The sequence below is a fragment of the Geospiza fortis genome, unplaced genomic scaffold (assembly GCF_000277835.1).
Source record: "Geospiza fortis unplaced genomic scaffold, GeoFor_1.0 scaffold112, whole genome shotgun sequence".
In the NCBI taxonomy this organism is placed as follows: domain Eukaryota; kingdom Metazoa; phylum Chordata; class Aves; order Passeriformes; family Thraupidae; genus Geospiza; species Geospiza fortis.
In genome coordinates, this window is record NW_005054298.1 from 22,268,732 (window position 1) to 22,281,981 (window position 13,250).

Below are 13,250 nucleotides of genomic sequence, written 5' to 3' on the forward strand. Positions count from 1 at the left end.
ATAATGTCTTTAGAAGGAACTAATAATTAATATCCTAATGGAATCAAGAACTGCAGAAAGTAGAGATAGGAAAATTTCTAGTTCATGCATCTGTGAAAAATTTCTGGTTCATTACAACTATGGTAGATTTCCAAGAGTGTACTTTATACCACGTACTCTTAGGGAAATGTCTTGTGCACTTGTAAATACAGCAGTCAGTCAGTCCAGCTTCAAGAATATGCTTTACAATGAATAGGGCTCTTCTTTTTTCATTTCTCTTAAATGCTTTTCTTGCCATTTGTTACCTATTAAATTAGCAACTCCCTTGTTTATGTACTCTGGTTTAAACTGTTACTTAGAATGAAAAGGGGAAGAAGTATCAGGAGAAAGGAGGGATGGGCTAATAGTACCGGATGTGGTCTCCAGCTGAGATTAACATCCTGATGTGATATTCTCAGTCTTCAATGATTTTTTATTTAAACAGGCTTAGTTTATGGGCAGACTGGCTTCCCCATTCTTGGTGTTGTCCTGTAACACAGTTTCATTACAGTTTGCAATTCTCCTCACTTCTGTGTATACATTTCCTAATGCTACCCTTCATTTCACTGTTGTGAACCTTTATAAATGGGAAATGCTTTGTACCATGACCCAGCTATCTGTTTGTCATCACTACCTAAAATACTAGCATTGTATTCTTCTTGCTCTTACTCCTTTGCCACTTATGTTCTTCTTACAATATTGAATTTATTGTCAAATCAAAGGAATGTGTGAAGAATTTTCTCTTTAGAAAAATAAAAAGCTCCTTTTGGTGCCATACTTCACTGTACTCCTAATGTATCTGATACTATGATTTCTTTGTTCTCCTTTGCCATTTTTCTTGCACACTAAGTGTATTATTCTTTCTGCTCCCCCCTCCAATGCCCTGTGAAGGTATTCTTGGACTCTTGGCCTGACTTTTGAGAAGGCAGTAGTTGAGTGTCCAGTACATTCACTCCTTTGCTCTGTCATATCTTTCCTAGGTTCAGGAGTCTTTGCAGGGCATGGGAAGCAGTGCTGACAGCTGTGACAGTGAAACAACTGTGACATCACACAGTGAGGAACAGAAGACACCGATAGCCAAGGAACTGCCCTGTTTTGAGAAGTTTGAGGAAGAGGAGGAGGAAGATGATGATGAGGAGGATTATGACGATGATGAAGAGGATATTATCTCTCAAGTAGAGAGACGAAAGGTAGGGGCATCTTCTGATAGCAGAAGGAGTGAAGACAGAAAAATTAGTGACTGTAAAACTGAACAAAATCAAGGACAAGAAAGCAAGTCATCTCATATATCAGAGACAGTCCAAGGAGAGGTCAGCTCTAAAGAGGAAGACATTTCCAGTGAGCAAAAGGAATCAGACCTGCTGGAGGAAGGCAGTGTGTTTGAGTTTCCTCAGTATCACACACACCATATCCTCAAGTCGATGCAGTCTCTGGAAGGTGATGGCTCCTCCACATCATCTGTGGACAGAGTTCAGGTTGCCTTGCAAAGAGCTGAGATGAGGATCATCAACTCACCTGACTCCAAGGCCAGGTGCACTCTGCTTAAGTCAAAAGATCTTCTGAGGAAGCAGAGACTCTGGTTTGCTGAATCGGGCTATCCTCTGAGGCGGTCTCAGTCTCTCCCAACTGCATTGCTGAATCCAGTGAAAGTGGTGTCCTCTGTGAATGTTCAGTTAACTCCAGGAAAAGAGACTCTCTGCAGTCCTCCTTCTTTCACCTACAAGTACACACAAGTGGAGGACGACAAGGAAGCAGCATCTGAGAATGACAGAAGTGAGGAGGAGGCAGCCTCCAGCCATCCTGTGTGCAAATCCACACTGTTTATTGCGCCTTCGTCCTCCAAGAAAGAGGTGCCCCAGGCAGGGCCCAGCAGGCTGTCTGAGGAGCTCAGTCCCACCAGGGTACAGAGCTGCCCCCTGCACATGCCAGCAGCCATGTCCCGGTCCACGTGCTCCCTCCATTCCCTCCCCACGGAGTGGCAGGACAGGCCGCTGTGCGAGCACATGAGGACGCTCAGCACCCACAGTGTCCCAAGCATCTCTGGCTCTTCCTTCAGTGCCATGCTTTCCCCCTTCAGCTGCCCCTTCTTTCCAAGGCATGGAGTTCCTCATCGTCCTCCTGCCATGAACCCACCCTCCACTGTGGAGATGCAGCTCCGCAGGGTCCTCCATGACATCAGAAACTCTCTGCAGAACCTCTCGCAGGTAAGAGGAAGCCTGGTTTTGCCCCTGGACAAAGGGGCTCCTTATTTTATCCTTACCAAACCAAGGTGATAACCTGAATAATTCTTTGAGTAGTTTAACAGATCAGGAAAAAAAGATATTTTTTTCAAGTCTGATTTGCTACTATTGTAGGAACTTCTGTTTAAACAGGCAAGTTTGAAGTGTTCAAAGGTAGGAGTTTTAGGATAGATATTAGGAAAAAGTTTTCCACCCAGAGGGCAGTTGGGCACTAGAACAGGCTCCCCACAGAAGCACCTCACAGCACCAAGCCTGATGGAGTTCAAGAGGCACTTGGGCCATGCTCTCAGGCACATGGAATCACTCTTGGGGCTGTCCTGTGCAGGGCCAGGAGTTGGACTTTGATGACCCTTGTGGGTCCCTTCCAATCAATATATTCTGTGATTCTGTGATCATCTTTTCAATGCTCCACTTTTTTGCATTTAATGTTTTCTTGTTCCAGTTGATCCAGAGTGATTTTTTCCAGTATTTTTTTTTTTTTTAGCTTTTATGGATATTCTTGGGTGGGAGGGAGGAACAGTGTACTCTTTATTAGCTATTATTTTATTTTAAGATTAGAATCATTAGATTTAGATTTTAAAATGCATATTTATAGAATCACAGAACAGTCTGATCAATCCTTTGATTTCTCTTTTCTTTGACATACTTCTCATCTAGCTGTTAAAAGTGCATTTTTTTCCTTATAGTCACAAAGCTTCAATAATGATGTCAGTGATTGATCTCTGTGTGTTTCTGTGCTGTTTCATGCCAATCTTTTCCACTTGCAACTCTGGTGCTAGCCAACATGTTCTTGATACCATCAGTCTTTTATTAAGAATTGATTTTGTCAGAGCATGTGAAATTTTATCCATCTCATCACTCAGAGAAGAAAAGGTTGAGAATGCAAGCATGTAAATTTTACCAATTTCTGCCACACCTTCTGCTCCTCCTCTCTTGATTGCCAGCAGTTCCTCCTCTGCCATCCTGGTTCTGTTGTTTTCTTAGGTAGTGATCCAACTTAGGATCCTGCAAGCTCCTGCAGGAGGCTGTGTGGGCAAGGCAGTTACAGACTCTGCTTGTTTATGTATGCATATGTGAATACTATGCAGTTGTAAACCTAAAATTGCTGTGCATTTAACCCAAGAGCAAACATGCACCTGCCTGCACCGTATTTCAGGTGGGAGGCTGTGGTGGCCTTTTTTGGGCCCCTCTTATTTTATTGACTTTGCCACTTGTCAGAAGTTAGAGGTGAGTCCAGTCTTCCTTTGGTTCTATCACCTGGCCTTGTTGCTCAGAGCAAGATTTGGTGGCCAGCTCTACAGCAGGAAACTGTGGTCACCTGTGTTTTAAGTCAACCATTGCTCAAGGTGGTGTTCATGGTGTGCCTGGGAGAAAGTGTTTGCAGAACTCAACCTTCTCTAGAGAATTCTCTCCTGTGTACTAATTGCAGCCTTGATGTGTGTAAGGTTACAGTGTGCTCAGTACTTCTAGCACACATACAATGCTAACTGAACCTGCTGAAAAAGAAATCTCTGTATTACATCCACTACTCAAGCTGGTTCAGTCAGAAAAAAAAGGGGGCATTGGAAGAGATAATAACATTTAGCCCACATGTTCTTCTTCAAGCATATTTTGTCTAAATTAGTTTCATTTTGGAGGCTTGGTCCTTCTCACAGCGGAGATTGGTTTCCTACAGTAGAGACTGAGTTTGGCACATACCACACGCAATGGCTAAAGAAAAAGTTGAGATGTTTAAACATTTGATTCGGATTTTAAGAGGAAATAAGGAGGACTAGATAAGTTGCTGATAGAACAAGGAACAGAGAAAGCTGGCAGAGGAAAGATAAACCCATCCGCTTGGTGTGATCATGTTGGAGCAAAACTTCTCTATATGAATGAACATGCTTCAGATTTTCCATGACATATCAGTAGTCCTTTGAATTCTCTCAGAATTATATTGGACAAGCTGTCTTTCATGTTTGAGAAGGTAAACATTTTTGCTGTTTCCACTGTTCTTTGCTGTGCTGTGTCTCTACATGTAACAAACCTCTGGGTTTTATCTGTTTGCTCTGTATGTTGTTGCAACATGCAAATAGAAATTCTTCGATCTTGTTTTCATGAGAGATCATTAGCAAGCTGGGGTCTTTGGATGAAGACAACATAGTGAGATTAAAAATCAAAATGAACAAAAATTCCCCAAACTAAGAATTGAAGAAAATCCCATGACAAATTTGACTACAATCATGATGTCAAAATGGGACACAGTTTGATTTGTTCAGTTACGGTTTTGGAATTGTTGTTTTTATCATTAGCTGAGACAATTGAGACTACTAGGTTTTCAAGCATAAATTGTTGCACATGTGTCAGTTAAGAAGTGGTGCTGAGATTTTGCAAGGTTGCCTATTTGCAACACAGTATTTCCATGGATTGCAGAAAACTCAGTGCCAAAAAGGTTTGTGTTTTAGGGGCTGCTTTTGGAGTGTGTGCATTCCAGAGGATGCCTTTCCCATTTCAAATTGTTTGTTTCTTCCCCCTAGTACCCAGTGATGAGGGGTCAGGATCTTTCCACTGCCACTGGTTACACTACTCAGAGATCATCCATTCTACCTCTCTACGAAGTAAGTGACCCTATTTATGGAGTGGTACTCAGTCAAAATAAAATTCAAGGAAACATCCTAAATGTGTCACAGATTGTGTTCACTTTGGGCAGTTCCTTGTCTTTGTTCTCCAGAGAGAGCTTCCTGCAAATAATGTTAGAAAGGAATTAATCTAAATATACTTTCATGTGTTTGCTTGTATGATACAGCTGAAAGTGCTGCTTTCTTGAGTCATTGTGATGGCACAACATGCACCTTCCATCATGTGCTGAAGTTGCTGAGGTGCTGTTAACTTAAAGGGCTCATCTGGGCAAATGCAGCTACAGGATCCAAACTTACTTTAATTCATTTTCCCATGTAATTCATGATTATATTTTTATTTCCCCAGAATACTTTCCAGGAGCTACAAGTGGTGAGGAGAAATCTAAATTTATTCAGAACCCAAATGATGGATTTGGAATTGACTATGTTGCGTCAACAGACCACGGTTTATCAGCACATGACAGAGGAGGAAAGGTAAAATTACCTTTTTTAAAAAACAAAAAAAGAGAAAATACCCTGGCATATCAGAAAATGTGTTACTGCTCTTGAGATCAGCAAGAAATCTATTCATTTCAACATGAACAGGGTTGGATATGAGGTCTTTAGCCAAAATCTTATTTACTCTTTTCTTTATACATCTTCATTCTAGATTTTTTTACTCTTTGTCTCTTCCAATCCCTATTTCTCACTAATTATTTTTTTTTCTGCATCCTTTCTCCAAAGTGATTCTACAGCTGCAGATTTTAAGGGTTGTTATCATAGGATACTTGAACATAGGATATTGCAGGGGAAAGAAATCCTAAAGATTTGGTTTTTAGATCACTCCCATCTTCATAGATGTAAATAAAGAATGAAAACTGTAACATTCGGATGCTTTTCCACTTTTCAGTGCCTACTCAGCAGGCTGCAGATGGCATTCATATTCTGGCTCCGAGTGGTTGTGCTTGCCAGGAGTTGCAGTAGCAGCAGATCTGGAACAATTTTTGAAACTGATTATATATTTAGTTTAGTTGAATCAGCTCTTGGCCTATCACTTTAAAAGTAAACATGTTTGAAATCAGTTGGCTGCCTTAGACTGTGGCTTCCTGGCCAAAATGTAGCTGTAAGTGCTGGGGAAGCTATAACCACACAGGAGAAGTAACATGTGATTACTGCATTACTCTGTGGTGCTTGTTCTTATCAGCTTTAAATTTAATTTGATTAGATATATGTAGAAATGCTGATTTCTTCTGCATTTAAAGCTAAAATTTTTGGAGAATGTTCTGTGGTACACTATGTGGTTTTGTTTTTTCTGTGGACTGATACATCTTTTCTATAAACGGAAAAAGACTTCTGTGCCATGTAGGCATTCAGCTAACATTTCTGTGTCCTGCTTTGAATTCCCTTGTATGAAATCCTTTGCTTGTGGCACTGTCCTGCTCAGTCACCTCTTTGCAGCTGGGTGCAGTGAATGCTTTTGTTCTTTCTGTGATGGCCTTGCCGTAGATTCGAAGCTGACCAGCTGCAGAGCCTGAGGAAGTCCGTCCGCATGGAGCTACAGGAGTTGGAGATGCAGCTGGAAGACCGTCTGCTTGCCTTGGAAGACCAGCTCAGAAGTCTGCACATGTCTTCACCTTACAGACCTCAGGCACACATAGTAAGTTTTGCAACAGCATCATGTTTTTTCTCAATGTAATGTTCATCACAGAATCAAAGAATAGTTTGGGTTGGAAGGGACCTTTAAAGATCATCTAGTCCAACCCTCCTGCAATGAGCAGGGACAAAGAATAACTCATAACTGTTATAACTCTTAGAGTGGGATGGAGTCTAATGATGCCATGTGTATCAGGGGTCATATTTTCTCGTTTTCAGTCACTATTTCACCTTGGTGAAAAGGTGTATGACTTTCTTGGTGTTCATACCTTGGGGGGTTTTAGGGCTGAGAAGGACAGACCTCTTCTGTCAGTGCTTTCTTTTTCCTCTTCATGACCCTGAATTTTCACAGTTTTGGTAGCTAGGTCTTATGTCTAAAATCCTTGGAGCATGGTGATGGGCTTTCTGGAGTTCTACACTGATTTTCTTGAGAGATGAGGGCAGAGAGATGAGACATTCACAGTGTTTCTCTCCCAAGAAACAGAGTGTGCTTTCTCTCTAGCTCCGCCAATCCATGGGAAGATAAACAAAAGCAAAAATACAAAACAAGAACAACAACAAAAAAAACCACACCAAAAAAAAAAACCACCACCACACACAAAAAAAAACAAAACAAAAAAAAAGGAGAAAATCCCATTGTCATGAGTTTTTTCCTCCGTTGCCTTTTGTAGCTCTTTCAGATATGGCTCCCTGACAAACAGTGGGAGAAGCTCTGCTCTCACAAACTCTCCCCAGAAGTGCAAGAAGGGGGATAAAAGGCATTTGTCTGTGTTTATTGGTGGCATGGCAATTTACTTTTTGTTATTTTTCACTCAGCAAAAGACTGTTCCTCTCTTTTTGTGCTGCAGTTCTGTCATCAGCCAAACAAAAGAAGCACAGACAAAAGGTGTCATATGTTCTTCCTGGGTTTCATTTCTCTTTCTTAGCCAATCATCTTCTGTAGAAGCAGCACAGACACAGGCCACATCTTCCTCTTCAGTATTTTGTCATGGGGAAAAAAATTGAAACCCAAGAACAGGAAAATATGGTATTACTGTGATCTCAGGCCAAACTTGCATTCTTTGAACCATATAAATAACTTTTTATTTGTAAATCCTTTTATAGAAGAGGGCCAGCTTTAAAAATGACTGAAATTAACTTTCTCCAACCAGCTCCGCTTCCTGTTTCCAACTTTCTGGTTTTACAGAAAGTTGTCTGAGATGCAGCATGTTTATATACTAGTTTCTGAGAGCTCAAAGAAATTCCTAAGTGCATTAACTTAACTTAATTTTTCAGGGTATGTATGGAAGCAGAAGTGCTGATAATCTGTCGTGTCCTTCTCCATTGAACGTCATTGAACCAGTAAGTGTTTACTCTGTGTTTTACTGATGAAAAGAACCAGGAAGACTTTACTTTAAAATAGGTTCCAGGAGATTAATTTGATGCATAATTTTAGAAATACTTTACTCTCTTAAATAGCTTTGTTGATGCAATTTTCCTTAAGCAGATTTAGCTGTAGGTCTAAGTGCCTGTAGAGTCTTGTTAGCTTTTAAGGGGAATATATAGAAGTGAGATATTTTTTCATTTAGTTGATACAAATGGTGGTACTACCTCATTAATTTTATAGGGAAAATTATTTTTTTATATTTCTGCACATTTTCTGCTACTGAAAATAAGTAGTTCAAAAGCTGCAGAAAGGAAGGAACAAACAAATGAAAATCAAGCCCTTACGTGTGTGCCTGTCAATGGCTCTGGCAAGACGTATACGTATTGCAAAAGTCGGCGGCTTGGGGAAGAGCCACAATTTTTATTTATGTTGGCTTTAAAAAAGGCACATTCCTTTTCATGATTCTCTTTGTTGCAGTAATAAAGGCAAAGGATATGTTTATTTTATAGCTGTATTTGTTACATGGAGGGAATGAGTAAGTGATTAAATAAATAGCAAGAAAACATAGTTATGTCTGTATGTGACTTTTTTGTTTGCTTATTTGGGACTGTTTCTTTTCCGAATCCTTAGGTCTCTGAGCTTATTCGAGAGCAGTCATTTCTGAAGTCTGAACTGGGTTTAGGACTGGGAGAGCTTGGACTGGAAACTCTCCCAGCAGAGGGTGCAGAGTCGGTATTCTCCCATGGAAACTCAGATTCCTCTTCAGTGTGCTCTGGTCACACAGGTAGAAGAGCCAAGAGTCAAAGCAAGAAGTTGTACCGAGCCTCTGTTGCCTTAACACCAACTCCCCCCCTGAGAGCAGGCACTGGACAGCCAGTGGAAAGCTCTGAGGAGCTTGCAGACTCCAAGCCAGAGGTGGAGCACAAACTTGAAAAAATCCCTCTCATGCCTTCAGTTGATGAAATCCACAAAGCAGTGGAGCAGGAGGAGCTACAGCAAGTCATACAGGAGGTGAGGAGGGAAGGGCTGAGATCTGGGATGTTTGAACTGAGTTTTGTGTAACCTAAAGGCAAGGCTGGCTGTAACTCCTGTCCACCGAGGTTTTCTCTTCCCTCTCCAGCCAAGGCTCCATTCTGTTCCTGTGCTGTGTCTGAAAGCTCAGAACATGCCACTAGGTGTTGGAGCCAGAGCTCTGTTTATGTGCAAAGCAGTGGACCATTTTTCAGTGGTAGTGGTTAGCATGTAAATTAATAGCTAAGTATGGCTGGGAAAGAACTTGCTGTCTCTACTGCTTGGTTAAGCAGCAGTATTTTCGATTCCCAAGTGAAAATTTCTGTCATGTTTGCTTGTTAAAATGCCAAACTGGAGTTCATTGAGTGGTGAAATAATGTTTCTGAAACAACACTGTAGTAAATGCTAAGCGTACTTTCTAGTCCCTCTACCCCAACCACTAAGGACTATAGGAATGTAAGTGAAACAAGCTGAAGGCAGGTGGGAAGTTATTTCAGAGTTTGAGTGATTTGGACCAGTTATATTGGACTAGTTTTATTGGCAGTCAATGAAAGTGAGGAGTGCTTGGTTATTTTTCCTGTGGGCCAAGTTAAGAAACACAACTAAAACTATGTGTTTTGTTAGTGGCATGACAGAAAAGCTCTCTGGCAAGTAATATAAATGGAGAAAGGAAGCCAAAGAAACTACTTGTTCTGAAAAGAAGTGCCTGTGAAAAAGTGGAGCAAACTTTGCTCTGAATACAGAAATGAGAATCAAGAACTTGTAGATTTTATCCCCACTTCTTCACAAGAGAAGGACCACTTGGACTTTAGCCAAGGGTCACTGGACACTTAGCTTTCAGCTTGTCCCTTGAAGCTTTTGTATGGCTCTGCCATAGACCACTGAAGACTAGGTGAGATGTCATACTTAGAAATGTACAACAGGCCAGGCTGTAATGCCGTGGTACCTTCCAGGTCTGCATGTGTTGAAGCTGTGGATAATGGGAAGCAGCTTTACCTGAACTTTGTCTGTGAAATGGATGAGATGCATGCCACTCATTAGAAGAGTAGTACATGAGATATTTAGCACACCTTGCACTGTGCTTCTGATTCTGCAGTGAAGCCAGGATGGCCTTTGTATCCATGCTGTCTGTAAAAATCCACATGTCAGGGCAGTGGTGTCATGGTGGAAGGTTGCTAAAGGAGAAACTGAGATAGGAAGGAGAACTGTAATTCAAAAGTACTGCAAAAGCAGCTTAGACAAAAAACAGTGAGCTGAAGTCAAAGGACAGAATTATTTCAGTCAATATTTTTTCTGAGGTTAGCCTCTGTGAAAGTTCCTCTTTAGCTTCATTAGTTGACAGCAAATAAAGACGTGTACTTTTTGCACAGAGATTGTTATTTGGGTTTTGTGGCACTGAGGACATTGTAATGCTGAAAGAATCCACACTGAACTGAGAGGCTACTATTCAAAGATGAGTAGTCAGCAAACAACCAAGCTTGACTCACTTTGTGAATATTTGAGCACACAGAAAGATTGTCCCTCAGTTTAACTTCATTGCCAGTGGGTTATGGATCAACTCAAGATTCTCAGCATGAGGAGTTTTGCAGGTCAGAGTGGAGATGCATTGGCTTACAGCACTTGGTGGATTTTCCAGAGCCAGAACATGCTATTAAATACATATCAGGAAAATCTGTATTATTTCTTAAGAGTTAAAACAGATCATAAACTGAAATTATGCCTTGCTTAAATAGCCCTGTTGTTAGCAAAGGAATTCCAGTTTCATTGTCAAAAGCAAGAAATCTGGTAGGATGCATTCTTGATATATGCACTCAGAAATATTAAACCCTTGTTCATTCCTCCCATTCTCTGTAGCTGACCTTGTGTTTGGGGGAGGGAGAAGCCAGGCAGTGGGTGTGATATGCCTGGGTGGGCTGTAATGCATGTGAACTTTGACCTGTAACTATTTGTTCCGTGAAAAAAAACCATGGTGTTAACTTTTGGCATTAATGGACTAACTGCCTCGGAAAAACATTCAGCAACATGAAGTGTTAAAATAGCAAACAGTAGCTCTCTTGATGAAATACAGCCTGGCCTCTGCAGGATTATCACATGAAGTACTTACTGCTTGACTTGTGTAAGTCACAGGGTCACTAGGAGGGCCACCAGGCCCTCTCACTCTGCTCTTCTCCAGTTTAAAAGATGTGCTAGTTGAAAGATCTTTCTGCTTATAAGAGTGGAAATTCTGATTTTGCTAACAGTTCTTCATTAAAAATGACACTTAATGAAGTTACACTTTAAGGAAATGTATGATTTTCCTGTCATCATCTGCTTTAAGAGTCTGTAATGAGTCTTAATGGGACAGAGATGGTCTGGCAGAGAATCATCCCTTTTCCATTTTCCATTCAAATCCATGTTAGCTCAACATCCCTCAAAATGTCTGTAGGTCGTTGACATGTGCAGGTGTTGAATTCCTCATCTTATTATCTTGAGCATAAAATCTCACCGGCTGCTGCCATGAAGAAGTAGCATGGGAAGAAAATAGAGTAGGAAGCAATTCTTTTAATTATAGAAAATTTACTTCAGAAGTATAAGCACTGTGAAAAGCCTTGGTTCCATTTTACATTGGTCGGTGAAGAACACCTATCTCCAGGTTTGCCACAAGTGGTGCACTTCACTCTCAATCAGTTATTTATTTAGCAGCAACATAATAGTGCGGTAATGGTAATTCTTTTCTAGAAAGAGAGGTCATTGGTTTACTGTTGTAAAAATGAGAGTGATACTGTATTTTCAGTGCAACATTGAGTATTGGTGTTGTATCAACGTAGTAAATGTAGCATAAATGAGTGGTTCTCTCATTTTTCAAATGATCAATTTTTCATTCACTTGCTAAAAGTAATTGATGGAGCATTCATTGACTGCTTTTCTGTCTTCTGTACAGAGGAAGCCTTGGCAGGGGGCTGTCCCCTTTGCAGAGCAAATAGAAGGCGCACCTTGCCCTAACTAATTTATAATGAAAAAGGCAAATATTGGCCATTGGTCATGACATGCGAGGTACTGAGTCACTGCAGGAGTCAGTGCTGGCTCACCACACTGGAGTGACCTTGCTGAGGCTGGAGGGGGAGGAGGCAGAGCCTGTGAAAAGAGGCAGTGGAGGGTGGCCTTTTTGTCGTCCAGACAGGAAGGTGAGAAGCAGAGGGCTCAAATAATCAAGGTCAAGCCAGAGAGCTGAGAATAGAACAGGAGCTGCTTTGCTTCCAGTCTCTACTTTTTTACAAGACTGTCTGTCATACTAGATCATTTACTTGCTAATTTGGGAAGCTTTTATGAGCTTTTTTTGGAAAGTGAGGTTTATTTTTGTCTGTCTGTTGAGAGAAGGGTACAAAATGACTGTTCTGTAGCATACTCACAGACGCACCCCATGAGATACTGAAGAAGAAAGGTGGATTGAGCACTGGGGGCTCTCTTATGCCTGGACAAGATGGGGTGCTGTGTGCAGGTTTCCCTGTGCCTACATTTCTAAATCTCAAAGCCTTACTATGCTGACAGTGGTTCTGAAGCTTTGTACATCAGTGTGTGCATCAGCATAGACATCCTCTGGGTTTTTAGCTGTTGGTGAAACAGGCTCTGTTGCACAATGACTTTTCTTTTGTCTCTTACTCAGCAAACAACCCAACTGGAACCCGTTTCCCAATAATATCATAATCTCTGAATTTCTGCTTGATGCAAAGTAGTAATGAAATAAGGAACTTTGCCACACTAATGGTTTAGGGATTGAATTGCCTGCCAAAGAGAACAAGGGATAAATAACCTGCTGCTAATGCTGCTGCCACCCTTCTGACGTTGTTGCTTAATCCTTTTGACGCACCAGGAAAAGGGGAGACGAACATGAAAAAGAAAAATGTATTGCTTAACTGGGATGCTGAGTGCTTCTGTGTGACCTTAGGCCGGACTCTGGCTCTTACCTCCCAGCACCTTCTCACAGTTGTTGTCTTCCTCTGTCCTTGGAACTGTAACTGACTTGTACCTCCTAAAGACCATCCCAAAAAATGAGTTGGTGCCAGAGATTTCATGTACTTGCAAGAAGCCCATACTATTTTTCTTTGTCATTCCCTGCTCTTTTCCAGCATAATATGCTCTTGTAGAACTGTGTTTTGCCTCCTTTTCTCCTTTATTTTCTTTACTGCAGCAGTCAGTACTCTGCTCTTTTTGTTGTTGTATCCTCAGCCACACTCACATGCCTTCTACTGGAAATTCCTAGGTGTGATTTATATAAAACTTAATGAGTAAATGTTTTATCACAATCCTGTGAAGAATAGCCTTCACTGGCATAGATTAAACCCCTGTGGCCCATTGATGATGTGAGCAACTGCTGAAATTCTTTGT

General features: G+C 41.1%; 1 protein-coding gene across 1 annotated transcript in view; it reads left to right on the forward strand.

The window, feature by feature from the left end:
• The window catches only part of ITPRID2 (ITPR interacting domain containing 2), a 34,543-nt gene that overhangs the window by 19,070 nt on the left and 2,223 nt on the right, over positions 1-13,250 (forward strand). Inside the window, exons 9-14 of the mRNA XM_014307360.2 lie at positions 999-2,222; positions 4,775-4,855; positions 5,223-5,350; positions 6,362-6,512; positions 7,784-7,849; positions 8,505-8,885. Of these exons, the coding sequence (XP_014162835.1) occupies positions 999-2,222; positions 4,775-4,855; positions 5,223-5,350; positions 6,362-6,512; positions 7,784-7,849; positions 8,505-8,885 (2,031 nt within the window). The remainder of the gene's footprint in view (positions 1-998; positions 2,223-4,774; positions 4,856-5,222; positions 5,351-6,361; positions 6,513-7,783; positions 7,850-8,504; positions 8,886-13,250) is intronic.